A 21744-nucleotide genomic window follows, 5' to 3' on the forward strand; every position below is an offset into this window, starting at 1 on the left:
CAAAAAGGAGTGAGACCTTGAACCAGCGGCCCGTTGATCTGCTATGGCTTTCCTCCGGTTGCGTCGCCAAACAGCATTTGCCATATTGGGTTCACCATTTGATAAACTGGTCCAACAAAGAGTCAGAAAGGACAGAGATGCAACAACTGTACTTCTAAAAGGCTGATACTAACAAAACATCCACAACGAAGACACAAAACCCATTCTAACAGAGACTGTAGCACAGCAAAAAGAAAGAAGAATGATGAAATTCAAAGATTACTGCTAGATTCAAATAGACATTGCTAAGGTAAGGCGGTAACGGTACCTTGACTTTCCTTCAACAAAAGCAGCAGGCTGCAAGATACTTTTAAATGAAGGGCCTGAGACATTTAACAATGCCTCAACTTTCCACTGGTACAAGGACTGAAGATTCTCATCTTGCTCAGAACCGCAGTTTCTGAGAGAAGAAGAATAATAAGAAGAAACAGAGAAATTTTTGAAAAACTTCAAAAGAATCAAAATGTAGTCGCTTCTCCAATATTTACAAGGCAATGCAATTCTATGCAATTCAAAAGAGCAGAACAAGATGCTTATCCTCATCAGGGAGAAGAAACTTCTGATAGGGACAATGATTGACAGCCCAGTCTCATAGTAAACATCAAACATAGACATGAATGAAGCTAATTAAGAGTGAAGTCAAACAAATCTCATGACACCATGAACAACATGAATCTTTTAAAATCCCTAGCATAATTTCAGCATTATGTGGGACTTCCTCTTGAGGAAGCCCAATATTGCTTTATTTTGGGATCCATCATTGAGAGGATTGAGAAGAAGTTTGCAAGACGGAAATGAGTCTCTCTCTCCTTTGGGGAAAGAATAACCCTCATCAAAGCTGCAAGTGGGACCTATTTCATCTCACTTTTCAAGATTCTAGCAGTGGTGGCCTGTAAAATGAGCAGCTTCAAAGGATTTTTTTTATTTTTATTTTTATTTTTTTTAATGCAAAAGGAGGGAATTGGGGCGTAAGGAGGTTCAAAACCAACGAAAGATGGGGGCCTCGGAATTGGTAATGTGAGGTAGTGGAATTGGGCTCTTTTGGTAAATGGTGGTGGAGATTCAGATAGGAACCGGGGCTCTTTGGAGGAATATGATTGCTAGGAAATACAGCATTGTAGAGAGAGCGTGGTTCCTGGGTCATATAATAGATCACATGGCTCTGAGGTGTGAAAGCAATTACTCAGATGGAGTGTCACTCTGATAGTGGAGACATAACTAGCAGGGCAGCTTTGTAATTTCATAAGGGTATTCAAGTTTTGGTGGGCAAGGTTGGTGGAGTTCAATTTTATAAAGAAGCTTGGTTAGCAATGGGCTTCTTTCACTGACTAATCAGACCTTGTTCTTGCCAGACTTTTAAACAGGTTGAATGATGTGCATATTGATAGTGCAATGGACGTCAGAAAAGCTTGGTGTTGGTCGCCTAATCATAATTTCTCAGCTAAGTCTTTTATCTCGATGCTAAGGGTGAGGGATGGCAACTCCTAACCGTCATGTGCTAAAGCTTGGAAGATCACCGTGGCCCCGAGAGCAAGGTATTCAGTAACGGTAACAGTGGTTATAACGGCCACTGCCGTTACCATTAAGATACAGGACATAATGGCCATTACGGCCCTTTTAATAAATTAAAAAACACACTTAAGGGCCATTTTTCTGTAACAGCCGTTATGGCCCCATAATGTGTAATGGTGTCCACCATTACTGTTATGTAATGACCTTTGCTAAACCATGTTTGCACGCCTTGCATAGGAGTTAAAGCTTTTTCCTCAGTTGCCACATCAAACAAAATATTGACAGTGAATAATCTAAAGAAGCAAAATATGGCTCTTCCTAAGCTCAATTGACCACCCTTCCGTCGGTTTTTCAACAATGAGAAAGGCATGGAGCTTCTTCCTCAATCGGTTCCAAATAATGTGGGCTTTTAATGAGTCCATTGGTGAGACATTCTTAGTGTGGTACTCTTAGTCCATTCAAAAGTCGGTTGGAAATTTTGTGGAAGATAGTGTTTTTCAGAATACAATGGTGGTGTAGAAGGAAATAAATAGGAGAATCTTTGAGGATAAAGCCATTCTAGTTGAATGCCTAAAGACGAAAATTCTCTCCATGATCATTAGTTGAGCAAATGCCAAGACAAGAATTTCATAGGTTTTCTTCGGAGGATTTTTATGAGGATTGAGCTTGTTTCCCTAAAGGTTGCGTTTAGTGTATTTGCAATTGGGGTTTCTTGGATTCTCTATTGTTGTTTTTTTGCTTTTTAATGGTCTTTGTTTTCATCATCTAAGCCTTATCCCAATTAATTGGGGTCTGCAACATGAACGTTCCCTGCTTTTGCTTTATTTGGTTTTAACAAAATCCTTACCAAAAACGTGTAGAAAGAAATGTATGTTCAAGTGGATATCAGTGGGTAAGGGAAGAAAGAAATATCAAGCTTCTAATCCTAAGTCTAGAGGGGTGCCTCTCAAGGAGCTGCCAACTATCTTTGTAGATTGGTTCCCGGAGGAGTGGATGGAGTCATGGAGATAAACTTTTCACCAGGTCTTTGGGCACTTTGGTATGGTGAGGAAGGTGGTTATACCTAGGGTGAGGGTCCTCTTCCATTCGAGGGTTTCACTTTTGTAAGAATGGATGGTGAAGACGAACTCTGTAGAACAATCAAAGGTATAGATGGTTAGAGTTCCAATGGTAAGGAGATTAGAGCCCAGAAGGCTCATTTTGAGCTGATGGCGATGAACCAAGATGGGAAGGGTAGGCCCCAGGTAGATAGTCAGCAGGTGAGTATAGCAGCTCCCATATCCTCCTCTTTTTTGGTGAGCGTGGCTGGAATGGGTGAGACTCTAAAGGGGGATCAGGTATCCGTCAAGGAGGCCCACGTGGGGGTTTCTTCCTAGAAGGGGGGTGCATCTGGTTAGGCTAATGTCCAGGTGGTTGCCTCTTTATTGTCTCCTATGGAGTCTTCTCCAATGCTCAGCCCTAGTCCTCCTCCCCAAGTCTTTCTTTTTTTCTAGTGGCAAGGTCAAAGTTCTCCCTCTAGTCATAGATAAAGCCAGGTTCGCATTCCATTGGAGTTTACTTGCATCGATGCAGGTGGGCTCTTCATCCCCTAACCTTATATCCTGGCCCACCCACTCCTGCAGTTTGTCGGAGGAGGATTTCCTTCTTCAGCAACTGTCGACTTGGTCTTTTTGGTTTCTCTCCACCCCACGGAGAACATTGATAAAATTGTTCTTCCTAGTCAATTCTTTTGGAACGGTCCGATCTGGTCCTCTCTTTCTCTCTTTCTGTAAGTGGGAGGAGTGGTCGATATTTGGATGCTTTGATGTCTAGTTTTGTCTCTATGATGTCCCCCTAGAGCTCTGGTTTGAAGAGGCCTTAGTGGCTATCGGTTCCTATATTAGGGAAGTTATTATGATCGATGACGCTACCCTAAGGTCGGAGGAATTTAAGCGGGTTAGGAGTTGTATAAGGCTTAAAAATGTAGTGGTCGGCCACTCCTCCATCCCTGCTTCGATGGGGGAGGTTAAGCTTTCCGTTAGGGCAATCTATGAGGATGGCTCGGGCTTTTTTTTAATGCCTCTTTCACCAGTTTCCATGGCAGGAGGCCAAAGGGGTTGTATCCTCAAGTGGTGCAGGTTGCGATTTCGGGTGATCCTGCAATTCCTTGCTTCCAGCTCGTGTGATTCTTGTTGTCCCGTTGGATAGGACACATGGGTTCCCGATCTCTTCCTGTACCCCCTCCGAGAGACAATTGGCGTCTCCTTCCCATACATCCATTCATCATGCCATTATGGATGAAGGTTTTCAAAGGTGGGCCAGCTATGTGGCCACCTAAGCTTGTCTTGTGGGGTCCCTTCTAATATGTGGCCCCGATGTGCGCCTCGTGTTCCTCCTGATGCATCTGGTCCTAGCTTGTTACGTGCCTTGGGAGGGGAGGAGCATCCATGTGTCATGCCCTCAGTCAAGCGTGCTCTTGATGGGCACAAATTGGCCCCCAATAGATCTCTATCAAATCTGCAAATTTTTTTTTAGGGAGGCCAACCTTGTGCTTTTAAGCCCGCATCGATTAGAGAGATGGTTACGTGTCACGTTAAGAAAGAGTTGATGGTCGCCTTCTCTCTCGATTTCTCTAGGTGGCCAAACGCATGCCAACCCCAACGAGGACTTGTTGACACTTACAAACATGTGTATTTTTAACTCTGAAGGTAATATTTTGTCCACTACCTCAAAAGTTTATAAGAGTTTGATGCATGGCTCTCTTGAGTCAGATAAGGACAACGAAGCACTTATGGAGGGCGGTGGTTCTCTAGCCAAGTATGGTCATTTTGATGACACTGGTTGTTGCGGTGACATGTTTCAGGCCCCCTCTACCATTTCGCTAGCTAATAAGGGGCTACGATAGATGGTTCCAAGTGTTAGTTTTTTCCAATCTACTCGTGTAAGTTCATGTGGTTAACTCAGTCAGTTTGTTCGTTCAGATGAGTCGATTTATTCTCCCACGAGTGACTCTCCTCTCTCTTCCCTTTTTCACTCAGACCCTTTTCATACTCATCTTTCTTCTTTCTCTTCCCTTTCGTCCAGTGTCCCCATCCCAAGTGAGTCCTCTTGGGTCTAAGGGTCTTAGTCAGTCGGAAGTCTTCGATTCCTTTGCTCTTGTTCCTTTCTCGTCTAAGGCCCCTTCCCTAAATCTTTTCCATGAGGAAGGGTCTGAGTCAGGTGAGTGCAAGGCTCTTTGACATCAAGTCAGTGGCAATGCTCTAGACATGGCCCTCCTTTAGTCAGCGTTCTATCTAGATGATATCTGTATTCCCCAATAATTATGCTCTCTTCCTTCCTTTCTCCTGGTTGTATGGAGAGTTTGGTTGCCTCTATTAGGGGGAAGCAGTGGGTCAGGGAGGCTATATGCCATGTTGCTTGGCTTCTAGGGTTGGTTTTTGGAGACCAAGACAAGGATTATATTGCCCTTTCACAGCTTATGGAATAGAGGGGTATTTGGCTTTCGTCGAGGGAGGTTCAGAGAAGATCCCCGAGGCCTTCTAAGGGTTGTGGGGGGCTTATCAATTTAGGGGTAGACCCAGATGGACAATTCAAAGTTTTTCCTCGAAGTGAGAGGAGGAGAAGAGGGTTTAGATGTTTGTGGGCTCAGATGTCTCCAAAAGTGCATCCAAGTTGAGTCTGTCTATAAGCGGTCCAAAGCTAGTATTATTGTGATTCAAGAGTCCAAGCTCTATTTTGTGGATAAGGGTATTGTGGAGTCCATTTGAGGTCATAAGGTTGTTGATTGGGTGGCCTGAAGTTCGGTTGAGGCGTCAGGGGTATTGTTGCTTTTTGGAACATCTCTTTGGTAGGAGGCTTTTTGGGTGGGGATCTTTTTGGTCAATGTAGTTTTTCAGGAGATCTCTTTTAGTTTCATATGAGTATTTTCTAGAGTCTATGGTCTGAATTGTCCATCTGTTCGTCCTTTTTTTTAGATGAGTTGTCCTTGGTTTTTGATTGATGGCTTCTCTCTTGGTGTGTCAGTGAGGACTTTAAATATCATTCGTTTTGCTCATGAGAAACTTCACAAGGGTTGGGTTTACACAAGTATGCATGGTTTTACCGTTTGGGTCCTCAAGGGCTTGTTTGATTTTTCGCTCAATGGTAATTTACCTTGTAAATGGGTAATAATTATTCACCTATGTAATTACTTCATCTTTCCCAATGTAAACAGTGACGGCTTACTTTTTAACACTAAAATTGAGAAATTTGCAAAATAAATGTGGGGCCCACCATGATGTATGTGGCTAATCCACACCGCCCATTCATTATGCCAGCTGAATTTAGGGCACGAGTGAGGTGGATCCAAAGCTCAAGTGGACCACACCACAGGAAACAATGGGAATAGAACGCTTACCATTAAAAACTTCTTAGGGCCCCTAGAAGTTTTGGATCAAGCTGATATTTGTGTTTTTCCCCTATCCATGTCTTTGTGACCCTATGAACCAATTAGATAATGAATAAACCTCAATGCGGGCCCAATGAAGGAAGCAAGTTCCAATGGTGGACAAATTAAAGCCACTGTCTCCTTTCTTGTGGGCCATTTGAGCATTGGATCTGCCTCATTTTTCAGTTCATGCCCAAAATGTTCTGATAAAACAAATGGAGGGCACAAATATATCATATACAGTATGGTGGGTCCCACACATTTAAGTCAACACTTTTAGGCCGGTTTTCAAGGTGGAATTACTCACTCATTTTCAAAACAAGTGAAAAAATAATAATTACTTATTTGCAAAGATTTACATGTATCATGAAAAATCAAACATACCCTAAGCATAATTCGATGGACATCCTGATGGGGGGAGTGGGGTTCACTTAGTCTAACGGTCAAGCTTCTTCCGTCGTGTCTTTTTTGCATAGGTTCGTGGTTTCTCCTGAGTGGGTGAATAAGTCTCCCCTCTCGCATCAGTTAGGTCTTCCTAAGCATGTGTCGGATCATTCTCTTGTTTTACTGGAGGTGAAGTTTTGAATTAGAAACCTAAGCCTTTCAGATTCACATTGGTCTAGCTTGAGGTTGAGGTTTTTAGGTCCCTAGTTACATAGAAGGGCCAGCACCAGGCAAGGGCCAATGGTATCTCTTCTTTGATGGTTGATGGTATTATATTGGTTGATAAAGATCATATCTATGAGGCCATTATTAAGGTTTATAAATCCTTACTTTCAGATGAGGGGCATCTACAACCTAATCTTTATAATCTTGACTTTGATTCTCCCTCTCTCGAGGAGACTGGTGCTTTAGATGTCTCTAACTGAATCGAGGAAATTAAGGAAGCTATTTGGGACCTAAGGAGGGAAAAAGCCCCAAGACCTAATGGTTTTCCATTGGATTTCTTCCAATCTTTCTGGGAATTAATTAAGTTAGATCTGTTGGCTTTCGCTGAAGAATTTTTCGACTCTAGTCGTACTGTGACTTAGGTTGTTCTTTCTTGGCCCTTATTACTAAGGTGGAAGGCGCAAATAGTCTTAAGAATTTCAAACCCATCAATCTACTTAGGAATCCCAATAAGATAATAGCTAGGATTCTTAGTCAAAGAATCAGGGTGGCTGTCACTAAGGTGATTTCGTGTTTTTAGAGTGTGTTTGTAGCTAGGAGGTAGATCCTCGATAGGGCACCATTGGCTCATGATTGTTTGGATTCTTGCCTTAAGGCGGACGAGCGGGGTGTTATCCCTAAGTTGGACCTTGCAAAAGCTTACGATCATGTGGATTGGTCCTTAGATTACATGCTTGCTCACCTGGGTTTTGGCACTAAGTGAATAAATTGAATATGTCCATGTGTTCCTACTACAAAATTTTCGATGTTGATAAATGGGTCCCCTTTTGATTTTTTAAAGCCTCTCGGGGCCTTCTGGGGATCCTCTTTCTCCCTTTTTGTTTGTCGTGGTGGCTGAGGCCTCTAGTAAGATGTTAACTAAAGGTCCAAGGGTCATTTTGAAGGTTTTAAGGTTATCAATTTCCCTTACATTATTAACCATCTTCAATTTGTAGATGATACCTTCCTTTTCTAAGAGGCTTCTAAGTCTAAGGTGGCTAACTTTCGGATAGTTATCAAGTGGTTCAAGGTAGTTTTTTGCCTTAATAATAATCTCACCAAAAGCGAGCTCTAGGGCGTTAAAATCTCTCAGGTTAAGGTTGCCCAATTAGCTGAGACTTTCTATTGCCAAGCAGGTTCTTTTCCTTCGACTTATCTAGGCCTTCCGTTGTGTTTGGATAAACCTACTTTGCATCCTTGGGACGGGGTTGTCGAGAGAATTGAAAGGAAGTTATCCCCTTGGAAAAGCAAATATCTCTCCCTTGGTGGTAGGATGTAACCCTAACAAAGGTTCCCTCTCCAATCTCCCCATTTAGTTCTTGTCTCTATTTAAGTGTCCTAAGCCAATAATAGCCCATATTGATAGGGGCATAGGAAGGATTTCCTTTGGTAAGGTGGTGCGGCAATCAGAAATTCCATTTACTTAATCGGAATGAGGTGGGCAAGCCTATTGTTGAAGGTGGTGTGGAGATTAGGTGTTTGTAGGTCGTTAATTCATCACTCCTAGGCAAGTGGGTGTGGAGGACTCCAACCTGTAGAGGAGGGCGATTGTTGCCAAGTACGGCTCCTCCCCTATGGGCCGGTGGATCAGGGAATCTTTCATGTACAGGGCTTCCTTTTTATGGAGATCGGTGGCTAGTTTGGTGCCGCTACTGGTTGGGGGTTTGAGTTTCGCCATCAAGGAGGGGTTCAAGGTTAGATTTTGGGAGGATGTTTGGTGTGGGGATACCCCACTCCGATTATCCTGCCTTTCTCTGGCCAATCTTTGCCCGATGGTTGACATCTCTATTACTAGTTGCTTTTCCGCCCAAGGCTTGGGGGGAGTGTGGCATAAGCTACATTATATTTCTATTTTTTAATTTAAAAATAAGCTAAATATGTTAAATTGTAAGAAAAAACCAATATATATATCTAAAAGATTATACTTTTTTTTTTCAAGTATAAGCATGTTCAAACAAGTTATTAATTATCATTTATCAAAAGTCAATCCACATATAAACCACATCAAATCATTATCACATCAACAACTTTCTAAGCAAACTACTTTAATTAATAATGTCTAATTGATACCACAAGTCACAAGTATGAAAACAAATTAAAATCCCATAGGTTGAGAGTAGCAAGTACAAAATAGAAAATACAATTATCATTTATAATTTTTTTTTTTCATAAAAAAGTAGCCTATGCTACACACGCTACGTGTATGCTACAACGCTACATGCGCTACAACCCCAACAACGTACATTACAGGGGATTTATGCTATTTGCTAACCCTAGCTATGCTACGATCGTTGTTCAAAACACTTTATTCTAGAAAACTTTGGGAATTTTAGAGATCTTAAAAGATTAAATATTTACACTCATGCCACTAGAGCAATGTTAGAATTATGTCACTGCAGTATAGTTACAATAGTGGCACCCTGGCACAACTTATCATTTACAGATACCATACATCTTCCAAGTTGGATGGTCAACTTATACATGGGATGAAAAGAGAATTAAATGTTCTTTTTAAAAAATTTAAGCAAGATACAAACGCAAAACACTAAAATTATAAACAATCATAAATGTTTACCAATTTTCATGGTAATTGCTTGTCTAAAAAAAGAAACTCCATAGATGGGTGTAGACAATCTTTACCCAGGCACTAAGAGCCATTCACATAGTACATGATGAGAGGCTTGTTCTATGGCTAAAGTAAACCATTGAGAAATATTCAAGGAAATAGCTAGCATTGGAAGTGATAATGCATCAAAAGCCACTTCTAGTGGTGAAAAAATAAAACCATTTTATGTTTAACACAAACACAATGTAAAGCGAAGGGAGGTAAAGAGGATTTACATATTTGAGTTTTGAAGTTCTTTAGGGTGCATTTGATAGCAGTTTTGAAGTTCTCTTTCAAAATAGAAGCCACTCTACAATTTAGAATAGCTTTTATTTTGTAAGAGAATCTGTCAAAGTATCTTCTGGTGGTGTTACCAACCACAGCCTTAGATAGTATGTAGTACTTAGAAAAGTAATCTCTCAAAAAAGTACTTAGAAAAGAAATTAAATAACCAAATACTCAATCAGAAGCTTTCTTTTCCTTTTTCTTTTTTAACCTGAAAAGGTGAATAGTGATAATTTTTTGCTTAAGACGACTAGCTAATTTTATTTTTTTATTTTTAAAATGACAACAAAGTGTCCCCACCCCTTTTGAAGGCGAGACTAGGCAATCACCCACAAACTACGTGCATCGGGTAAAGCACGGGGAGGGGAATTGAAACCGTGTCTGTGGGGAGCAAACCCACAACGCTAGCCATTCGCCCAAACTCCAGGATACTTCTTAAAGAACATGCCAAGGAAATGGCAAAACAGTTCAAGGATTAGAGGTTCAAAGTTCTCAAGGGAAGGCATATGCTTTAACTAACGGCTTACCCATCACCACTCAGCTTGTCCGAAAGTGCCCATAGTGGACTGTTTGGTTCAAGGGGAGAATCACATGAATCATTCTCTGCAGAGTCACTCTCTCCTGCCGCAGAAATATGGGACATGAAGATTGCCTTGGTCGAAGGGGGTATTAACTGGCCTGGGAATCTCATTAGATCAACAAGCAGCTCAACAGATTTCAGCACGACTGCCACAGACATGTGCCTATATGAGCCTGTGCATTCAAAAGCTCCATCACTAGGTAGGCCCTGACAATATAGATGGCCAAAGTAGGGTATTAAAAGCTCAGTTATGGATATCATCAATTTAAAAGGCATCTTTACATACAGTATACTCTTTAACTCAAGGGGATGAAGGACAGACATCCAAGCCGCAAGGCTAGATAGTAACAGAAACAGTTTCAGCATGCTAGCTTAAAGAGATGGGAAATTTACCACCATAAGCTTACTCTCAAGACCTACAGCATCCGCAAGAACTTTAAATAATATTGCCCGAGGACGGCATGATGCATGCCTTATTTGCCCCAAGAGTTGGACACCTCGAACCTCTGATGCAGGAGCGATTTCCTCCAGTGGAGCTTTTGCTAGACTTAACTCAGAGTTTGAACGTCCGTAGAAATCAAACACCTGTATTTACAAAAGAAAAAGGAAAAGAAAAGAAAAGAAAAGAGCATATCAGCCACAGATATGGCCTTGAGAATGACTGTAGATGAGCAACTACAAAATGATATTTGACGTCCTACCTTCCTGTTGGCCAGCTGAGACAGAAAACTATACCTAACTATTAAGTAACAAATTTTGTTAACTCGATGATGCAGTGGAAGATAAATTCACAAACTATATGTTGAGAACCACCAATAACAGATTACCAGTATTACTTACAAGAATTGAGCCATCTTGGCCAATCCCAGTGACAAACAAAAAAGAAAAGGCTAGCTGGTCTTCAGTTACACAGATCTAAAATATTATAGTGAGAGGAAATCCAAAATAGGAGCAGCAGGAAATAATTTGAGGAATCAGACTCTGGGGAGAAAATAATAAAGCCCTACCTCTCATGAGGTGTCCATTGCTAACCCTATAAGCAAAAGCAGTAGCAGTACACAAATAAATGTCTCGTGGATGTCATTACTTGTTCAATATAAATAATTACATGAACAAGAGTCCAGGGTGCAATGGAGTAAAGAACTCCGAAGAGCAATGATAAGCCATATCTTGGCTTAACAATGAAACCCAAGTCTAACTCCTTCACATAGAGAAGTTGAGGTAACACGACTGCCAACAAATGCAGTCTTCAATCTACCTAATGCTCAAACATAATGCTGTAGAAAATATTTGTTTTCATATTTACATGTATAAATACACTTTGAAAGTATAGATAATTTGAATGCCATGTCTGTACCAAATGCTTCAATTTCAAGAGCAAAATCCAGACACTTATAACACACCTCTATCACATCCAGTACCTTGGTAACATTTTCTTTTCATATCCATACCAAATGCTCCAATTTCAAGAGCAAAATCCAGACATATGACACATCTCTATCATATCGAGTACCTTGGTAACATTTTCTTCTTCTTTTTTCTTTTTCTTTTTTTTTTTTTGAAAATTGATGATCTATAGATTCATTATCAAAAAGTAAATTACATAAGACCAGGCCCACATTTGAATGACCCTCTCGTCACTCAAAGAAAGCCTGAAACCTGACTAGATACACAATAACTATACTAATGAACCAGCCTAGATCCAACTCTGATTTGCTAACAAATCAGAGTTGTCTATTCCAGGTTACGTAAGTTCCTACCTGATGCCGGACATGAAAATTAAATATGATATGCGAGATTTCAGGCTTAAGATCACATTAGTTCAAAAACAATTACACAAATTCCATATCCTACATGAAAGTCCAAACATTCAATTAAGGGGAATCTATACAGGTCCAGGCCTACACATGATAGGGCTGGATCAATAAAAATTATGAACCAAACGATACTCAAAGATAAGAAATAATCATCCACACATGCATAGTAATCAGTTCCTAATCCAAGGGATTTACCAATTTCAAATCAAGGAACCCTAAGGTAAGAAAAGGGACATAAAATTGGATATTTGAGTAATATAGGGTTAGGTTTAGAGATTTTGGGTGAAAGCGAAGTGAAAGAGAGGAGAGAGACGAACCAGAGAAGTACCGCACACGTGGACAACAACAATGGCCCAGACGCACATGCGTGTGATCTCGGCCGCACGTGTGTGGAGCCCACCGTTCAGGAAAAAGGCCACCTTGGCCCTAGTCGACTAGGGATGGACTCCAAAACCTCCAAATCTCAGCTCGATCCAATGTACGGTTTGTGTGTGGTGCTCCGCCGAAGTCTCAGCCCTCCTGTAGGGTCAAATTCTGAAATTCTGTTGTAGGGAGGAGAATTGTTGCAATAGATGATTGATTCGAAGTGTAGATGATGGGGTAAGATGAGAAGAAGGGGTGGTAAAAGATGGGTGGTAGAGATGGAGATGGATGGGGGTGAATCGGAATAGATGTGGCTTCGCAGCACAGTAGTTAACCCTTCGATGAAAGGAGGGCTTCGCACCCAATTAGGCTTCACAACTCAGAGAGTAGGAAAACGCAGAATTTTTATTAATCTTCAATTAATTAAAAAAAAGCTACAAGGGGTGCCTATTTATAAAAAAACCTTATACCCCAAAACTCGCGCCATGTGCGCAACCTATTACTTGGCGATGAAGTAAACCAAAATAAAAACTAATCAAAGAAATCTAAAGCGTCCATGATGTTCTAAATAACATTAATAAGCAAAACCTAAAATATGAAATCAATCTGACTAGTGGGCCACGATCATAAGATCCCATGATGGGCTTTTCTTGACTAACGGGCCCACTCTTTTGAATCAAAACTTCGTCTTCTATGTAGGAGGCCCTCCCTGGACGTCGTCATCGATCCAGATCGACGGTGGAGCCCTCCTTCTGGCGTACGTGCGTAGGGGGGCGGCGTGAGTGCGCGTGATGTCCCCATCACCACCTTCCAAAAGGGACCACTTTTGAGCAACCATAAAAATCAGCCATTAACCAATACCCATTTGGACACAAGGTGATGTAGCCTTCTAAAGAGGACCTCTGAACCAATTGGCATACCTGGGATGGAGGAGAAGGTAATGGGCAAGGTTTTAAGCAGTGTTTCAAATAGCGCCCATAGCGTAGCAATAGCGTACGCTACGTAGCGTAGCGTGGCTGTAGCGCCACGTAGAGTCCTAAATAGCGTAAATCCCCTATAGCATACGATACAGCTATGTAGCGCGTAGCGTACATAGCGTAAGCTACAATGTTTTTTTTTTTTAACTATTTTATTTTATTTTATTACTTTTCTCATGTTTTCTTTCTATCTAATGTTGATGAATGTGACACTTGTATTGTACTTAATACTTTTAACCTATGGGATTTTTATTTCTTTTCATAATTGTAACTTATAGTTTCAATTAGACATTATTAATTAAAGTGGTTTGCTTAGAAAATTGTTGATGTGACAATTATTTGATTTGGCTTATACATGTGGATTGGTTTTTGATAAATGATAACTAATAAATCATTTGAACATGCTTATAATTGATAAAATGAATAATCTTTTAGGCATTTTTATATTTTTTCCCTTTTTTCCACTATTTATTATATTTGTCCTATTTTTAAATTAAAAAATAGAGGTATTGTGTAGCTTACGCTACACGCTATAGAGAGCTAAGCGCTATGCATCACGCTACCACTATTTAAAACTCTAGTTTTAAGACTTAGATGAGTCTGTGGAACTCATCCCAATACACCATGAGTCACCCAGTCACCCCCAACTCAGGAGAGTTGTAACTTGACTGGTGCAAAATGAGTCAACCTGAGTTGCCAAGTCTTAAAACCATGCTAAATGATGATGGGATCATTGAAAAATGTTGTTCGATGGGTGGAATTTTCGTCTCTGGAAGTTAGCAAACAAGAAAGAGCAATTATCAAGTACCATTGTCCACCATAGTTCTGATTTACATGATTCTAAAATCTTCTTGAAATTACAGTAACTATAAAAATGAGGCATGTCAAGTTAAACTATAGTGAATGATCCTAGAGGGAGGACTGGAAGAAAGAATGGATGGATGGATGCATAAACTGCAGACTGAATGACGATGTGGAAAGGTAGATGGAAGTCATCAACCATGCCATGTAAGTAGATGGAAGTCACTAACAATGCCATGCCAAGCGATATGGAAAGGTGAAAATAAACTTTAAAAGGAACCACTTGAAGAAGGTAGATGAATGTCATTGACGATGCAATGCGAGTAGCCCATGATTTTAAGGTGAAGGTTAATGTAGGAGAATTTTCACACTGGGCTCAAGTGAGGTGGCCTATGGGATGTAGGGGCACACTCGGGGTGGGCGGCCCGTGTGAGGCGGGCCCTACCCGTGTGATGTGGGTGGCTCGTGTGAAGCGGAAGCCATGTGAAGTGGGGCCCACGATAGGGGTTCGGCCGAGAACCTAACCCATGAGATATGGGGCCTGGGCTATGAGATAAAGGGATCAATTCACCATGCTCTATTAGTTCGAGCTTTTAGAGCAAGTGGTTAGTTGTCTTGCATCAAAGTGGTATCAGAGTGAGAGGTGTCTTGTTCAAGACAACTCACCAAGGGTGATTAATGCAAGAGCATTTTCACACCGGGCTCGAGTGGGGTGGCCGGTGGGATGCAGTAGCACACTCAGGGTGAAGGTTTAGGATCCTGTTTTCAGTTCCTTTAGCTTGAAAGACTCGAATCAGACGGATGTGCAAGATAATGTTTCACCCTTCTTTCCCATTTTCCACAACTTCCTTATTTTTCAAATTTATTTCTAAAAATGGACTCAACATGACTCATCAAGTCATATCGGTTAAGCCATAGCTAAGTTCACCCCTGGTACCAAGTCATACAACCTTTAAAAGCTTACCTGCTTCAAAATATAGAGTCAGTCAGATACTTGTCTCATGCCTTCCCACCTCACAGTTCTTTTAGCGTCTGTACTTGCTCTTACAAAATGAATAAATTGCTTTTATTTTAGAAACAAAAGAATTACATTCAAACAGGATAAATTTCAACATGTATGCATGTTGTATGTGGAAATGCCAACCCACAATAGCTGAGAAAAGGCTATGATGATGATGATGTGTGTGTGGGTGTGTTTAACATGTATATACGAGTTCATGTGCGCATGCAGGCAAGTGTATGTAAGTATGCAGGTATGTTTGTTTGCCTACATGCATGCATGGTTGTATACAAATGAGTGTGTTTGTGAATGTGGAGTGTGCATAAGCAACATCTACCTGGTGGGTGAGTACTCTTGCAGCAGACCAAGGTTACCTAGATCTTGGCTTGCTCCGGTACGTGGTACAATAGGGGTAAGATCATATGGTCACTCCAATATATACCGACAGCTATATACAGATAGTTTTATCCAGTGTTTTAAATATCGACGATATCGACCGATATATCCCACGATATATCTTGTATCCCACCTGTGCGATATGAAACACACAGGTAGTGCCGATATATCCCACATGTTTGATCCGAAGAGCATTTTCAATTTTCAATCCCTTTTTTTGTTGAGATTATGTTAAATCAGTGTCAAATGGTTATAAATTCATTAGTTCTTCATATTTTGCATGAAAAATCATGGAGTTGAGCTTTTATTTCGATATCCATTGGTTCTTCATGTTCTCCATGTTTTTTTTTTTCAAAATTTTCTTTTAAGCAGCTGTCAATTAAGACTAATTTTGAAGTATTTAGGAGTATTTGATGAAATGATCGTCGTAAACACTCTAATTTCAAATTTTAAGTGTAGGTGGTCCAATTTGCAAATTGTTTGCAATGTTGCACTCCAAACATGAAAGCAAGCATGTATGAGGGTTGATCTATTGATTTGTCAAGTCCTTGTCAATTTTTTAAAAAGTAAAAATCATTTTTAATTAAAAATTATTAAAATATTTTTTTTAATCAAAATTTCCCTTCAACCAACTTTCAATTGAGACTAATTTCGAAGTATTTAGGAGTGTTTGATGAAATGATCATCACATACAGTCCAAATGTTATGCATTCAATTTGAATATAGTTGCATTAATTCAGTCAGACAATGCATAGCTTATGACCTTATATAAAAGAAAACTATTGTGGGCACTTTTGTTTTTGAGATGTTATGATTTAAAAGTATGTATTAAGGTCTTTTTTAATAATCCCTGAAGTTCCATCGAAAAATTCAACCATTTTCCCAATGTTTCCCCATGTCTCCCAAAAAGTGTGATAAACTATCCGATACAAACGATATATCCCATGTGATAACCGATACGTATCTATATCCCAAGGATGCAATACATAACGCGATACCGATATTTCGAACATTGGTTTTATTGATGAATTGATAATTGTATTTGGATATCAAATGATGAATATTATTCATAGGTCTGGTATGCATAATATTATATGTTGCTCTATAAATCAAAGTACTAATCTCTACGTTCTGAATATAGATTAACATTACAAGTTAATCTATACTAGGGGTATAGATCCTTAATTTCGGATCAGTAAAAATAGTGATCTGAATCACAAATAGCCATAATTTGGATCTTAAGATTCCATGCATAAAACATAGGGGGGTTGGCAATCTAGGAAACATTGCAACAGAAGACATAGGTTTTGACTTAAAATCATGACTACTAAATAGAAAAGTGTTCCAAAAAAGTCCATGTTCTTGGTCAAATAAGGGTCTTCTTATTATAGGGAAAGGAATTACTAGAAACAGGTGTAAAAGTACTAAAAACAGGAATAAATATCCAGAAAGAAAAGGGGGAAGAACATTGAGCAATAACTTTAGCAAATGCAACTGTGGCCTTGTTAACATAAATGAAGAGCACTTTTAAAGAATCATAATTATGATAAAGACACCGTTTCCAAGGATGTAAAAATATCAGTTTATCTATGCCACAATGCAAAAGTCCACTCACTAGTCCAGCAATCTTTTTTATCATTGAAGCTGGATTTGAATTAAGGCCCTTCACCAGTGTTACAATTAGTTGCTTCAACATGGAAAGCTTCTTATCTTTCTCTGCATCTACAAGAATTATATCAGCTCTAGAACCCTCCACACCCAAAGAACAAAGCTCATCAGGAGAAGGAATATTATGAAAAAGCTCCTTGATTCTTTTTTCCTGCACCCAATGAGTTCTATTAAATACAGCCGTTATTCTATAAACAGTGGCCTTAAATAACAATGCATGAGCATAATTGAATGTGGAAAAGCTACAACATTCTTTCTCAAGTAATTTAAGTGCTAGTTCCATATCGCCAATCTAACACATAAAATATATCAAATCCTATAAAGGACTGAGAAGTCCATGCATCTTAAAAGCCAAGTCAATGAGTCTGATGATTCTGACCTCATGCCATTGTTATTTTATTAACAGAACTAACATAGCATCACAATATATCATGCCTGAAAAGTCAGCAAGATTCAGCAACCCAAGGGCTGTCAGAACTACAAAAAGGTGAAACTTCATCAACCATTGAAAACTAGATGAAGAGATTACGCAAAGGATCATGAATTCAAGGTAACGGAAGCAGGACCAAACTGGGGAAGCCTCACAGTGAAACTTAACATGAACATAGTGTGTTGGGAAATAGTTGCCACTGATATAGAAGCAAATGTTGTTGTTGTTATAACCTGCTTAAAAAGGTGGGATGAGAGACATCGATAATCAGTGCATAATTTATTTTATGATACAAATGTTCCTTATATGTGCCCAACCTTGATAAACAGATTCCACTGTATTCCTGACTCTACTCATATCCAGGTAGCCACTCTATTTTAGGGGTCATTTGGTTGCTTGTAAAGTCTTTGAGTTGTAAAAGGATTACAGGTAATCATATTACAGGGGTTGTTTGGATGCACGTATTTGTCTGTAAAGGCTTTACATGCTCTAAACAGATTACAGCTTTTAGCAGTAATCTGAAACCTGGTAAAAAGCCATGTTTCAGATTACAGGTAAAGTCTTTATAGCTAAAAAGGCAGTATACATGTTAGAAGTTAGAACACAATGGTTTATATATACTCATGATATGTGGGGCCCACCATAATGTGTATGTTATGTCCAATCTATCCATCATGTACTTCCCTTGATGCTCTCCTATGACCCTAAAGAAACAGCTCGTCCATTATCAAATGGACCACACGAGGGAAGGATGGGACGTCCACCATTAAAAACTATTAGATTGCATTTGAGGCGCACTGTGATGGGTGGAAAACACTCAATCCGTTTAGTGTTCATGCTTTAATGCTCTCTTAGGGCCCTAAAAAAAATCATGTCTTTCTTATTTGATTTTTGCAGATTTTTGAAGGTACACCGCCCAAGCTCTCTGGTATGAATACCTACTTTATTCATTGTAAACACTTTACAGGCTAGCCAAACACACAATCTGTTTACCTGTAAACAGATTAGCACTTAAAAGCCAAACAGAATAGCATGTAAACCGATTACAACTAAAAAAATTACGGGCATCCAAACGACTCCTTAGGCGTCTATTCTATGTAAAAGCTTGGGTTTCACCAATAGAGAGATCTGAATGTTCCTGACAGGTAGTCATAGACAACTACCTAAATTAGAAATGAATGATTGTCAATATTATCAATATTAAGCAATCCTAAACACCTGTATACAAAGGATGCCCATAGTAACCAACCCACAACAAATATTATAAAAACCACATATCATGATAAGATTGGGAAGCATAACAGAACTATTAATGGAACTCATGAAACTTCTGAACAACCCAATTCCGATAAACCTTTGGTTGCATCAACTTAAGTCTTAAAACATCCAGTGCTAGGAAATGTAAATCAGGATGGCACTGAAAAAAGAACATCAAAAACCAAATCCTAAGGAGAAGAAAAAATGAATTTATTACTCACTGGAATGACGGAGTAGAAACCATTGGGTATCGGTCCAGAAAATGAACCGGTGGCCCACAGAATTTGTGACGCTGTCTGAGATGACAACTCATCTTGTTCCAAATTGCATGCAGATTCTCTAATATTCAAAGTATCTTCTTGAGAAACCAGAGATACAGATTTTAACTTCTCCATAAAACCTGATGGCAACCAACTAGCATTAGAAGGCCCAGGTTCCAACAGCCCTGCATCTCCTGGTGTCTCCTCCATCTCATTGAAGCTTTCAAAAATAAAACCATTTCGTCCCACCTCTCACCTCATAGAGAACATTTTGAATCTAGGACTACATCAACCAAAGGCAACAAAAGCTGAAAACTCTCCATTTATGCTTTTAGTGAGCTGAAGGTTGCCTCATCTGCAAAATAGCAAAATTGTTATCACTTAGTTCTGATCAAACATTTTATTATTACATGTCCACACTGGCTCTGTAAGGTTTCAAAATTTTAAATGTTTCATAAAACCTAAGAAAGGAAAGGACAATGACAAGGAAACATCAGGCTCAGAAGCAATCCCTTGAAGATGTGAATGTAAAATTATATGATTTTTTCTCTTTTTGTGTGTGTGTGTGTGTGTGTGTGTGTGTGTTTCTAAATGATTGGATACAATTTTTTTTTTTTAAAGTGTCACTTATAAGTCGGGATGGTAGATCAAAAAGTCGACCAGATTCAGCCCGAACTGAAAGATCGGTATAACTTTCTCTGCAGAAGACACTAGTTCCAAAAACATAATACCAGCCTATAACGAGAAGATACAGACAGTAACTACTTAAGGACTGTTTGGGTGCCACTAAAAAATGAGTCATCCCATTTCATTTAATAGTATTTATGTATTAGAGTTCAATTTTTTGTATGGATTAAAAAATATAACCAGCAATTTATATAAACTATGACATCTAATACACAATTAATGTTAACTAAAATGAGATGAATTCATTTTTAAGTAGCAGCCAAACATGCCCTTATGAAGTTAACAAAATTTGGGTGAAAGAATTACAAATTTTATGTTCCAGCAACAGAAAGAGGAGAAAGAATACAAAAACCATAGGTTCTCTCCATTAAAATTAGACATTGTAGACAAATATGAGCAAGATTGCCAAAGTCAATTTAGAATGACTAATCTCCCAAATATTCCAAAAAAGATATCTGAGTACTATGTTATAAATTCTATCATCATAACCATCCTCGATCAAACAACCCTATTTCATTACCAAGATGGACATTGATCATCAATGTGGCATGTATCAACTATGGCAGTGAAGAATGTTGAATCATAATTAAACAAATGCTAATTCTGCTTATTGCTTATAGATGTAAGCAGTTTTCCATATGCTTATATATGATAGTCTACATATACATTCATTAGATAAATATGTAGGCCTGCCCTCCACACGCCCACAGAAACCTTGACACGTGGAAGAGCACAAGAAGAGGGAGAGACACGTACAGATGGCAATGAGCTGCTCCATTATGCTCAATACTTTGCGAGTTAGAGCGCATCAAGATGCATTTGAACACGTGAGCAGTCCAATCAATCAATCTGGACCGCACCTTCGGTCCACGCCTGTCTTCATGAGCTAACGAATAAAAATCACATCAACCAGATGACCCTATCCATCCAAACATTCACTTTCTTGCTGGAATAGTTAGGATCACATGGTTGAATTGATTCTTGAGAATGATAGGCCATAAAAGGTAGGGCCTGAAGAACAAACCGTTCAGATCGAGGATTAGATTAATTATGCTATACTCACTCTGCAATTTTCATTTTTAAGGACATTGACTGAATTAAATTTTCAATGCATCTTTCAGTACTTCATTTTTCTAATATTTCTATAAAAAATCAAAACTAAGTTAATGACAGAAATTGAATTAAGTTAATATCTTTCCCGAATCCCATCGAAGCTATACAGCACCACACAACACATAATACTATTCGTAACTTCATTCACGACCGTTCACATCCCTAGAAATTCCAACATCTCGGAGACCTAAGCTTGCGGAAAGAACGCTAAAATAGAAATCCCGATGAAAGGAATTCCAAATCAGAGAAAGATAAATAATACAAAAAAAAAAAAGAAATGCATGGATCCAGTCCACCATTGGATCAAACACGAGAATTAAACATCGAATTCTGGCTAACAGATTGGAAAATCGGAACGAAATTCTCCATCAGCATTCCTCCTAGCGAAATTAAAATGAACAATCTTGAAAAGGCGATGAGAAAGATTGATTGAGAAGGAGAGAAAGGGGAAAAAAACTCACCGATGGATCCGAGCATTGGATTCTCCGTCTCGGATGCAGATTTACAGTACCGGAATTGAAAATTTCTCGGAGAACAGCTTCATGAACGAACGAGCAGAAGCTGGGGCGGAGAAAACGGTAGGAGACGAGTATCGGAGAGAGGAAGCGAGCGAGCTATATCCGACAAATCGAAACGGAGAGGGAAGAAAAAGGTGACTGGAACTTCGAGGGTATTTATAGAAGAGGAATTACACGACCCACGTCTTTCAACATATACGCTGGTTTTCAATTCTGACAATTGGGACCCATTTCCCAGTGATCCAGACCATTGATATTTTTTTAAAGGAGTTGATGGACTATAGTTTAAAAAATTATCAAGATACCAGCAATAATTCACGGGAATTTTTTCTCACATTTGTATGTGGACTGCAGTCTTATAAAACCCTTCTTAGTGGAAAAAT

At 39.4% G+C, this 21744-nt stretch overlaps 1 protein-coding gene across 4 annotated transcripts in view; it reads right to left on the bottom strand.

The window, feature by feature from the left end:
* Window positions 1-21493, bottom strand: part of LOC131245390 (serine/threonine-protein kinase EDR1-like) — a 38492-nt gene extending 16999 nt beyond the window's left edge. For all 4 annotated transcript variants that reach the window (XM_058244830.1, XM_058244827.1, XM_058244829.1 and 1 more), the window contains exons 1-7: window positions 21305-21493; window positions 19005-19398; window positions 17044-17247; window positions 10468-10659; window positions 10022-10281; window positions 308-439; window positions 17-106 (exon numbers count right to left, since the gene is read on the bottom strand). In XM_058244830.1, the coding sequence (XP_058100813.1) occupies window positions 17-106; window positions 308-439; window positions 10022-10281; window positions 10468-10659; window positions 17044-17247; window positions 19005-19253 (1127 nt within the window). In that variant the 5' untranslated portion in view covers window positions 19254-19398; window positions 21305-21493. The remainder of the gene's footprint in view (window positions 1-16; window positions 107-307; window positions 440-10021; window positions 10282-10467; window positions 10660-17043; window positions 17248-19004; window positions 19399-21304) is intronic.
* Window positions 21494-21744: the final 251 nt, after the last annotated feature.

Source organism: Magnolia sinica, chromosome 5 (assembly GCF_029962835.1).
Source record: "Magnolia sinica isolate HGM2019 chromosome 5, MsV1, whole genome shotgun sequence".
In the NCBI taxonomy this organism is placed as follows: Eukaryota; Viridiplantae; Streptophyta; class Magnoliopsida; order Magnoliales; family Magnoliaceae; genus Magnolia; species Magnolia sinica.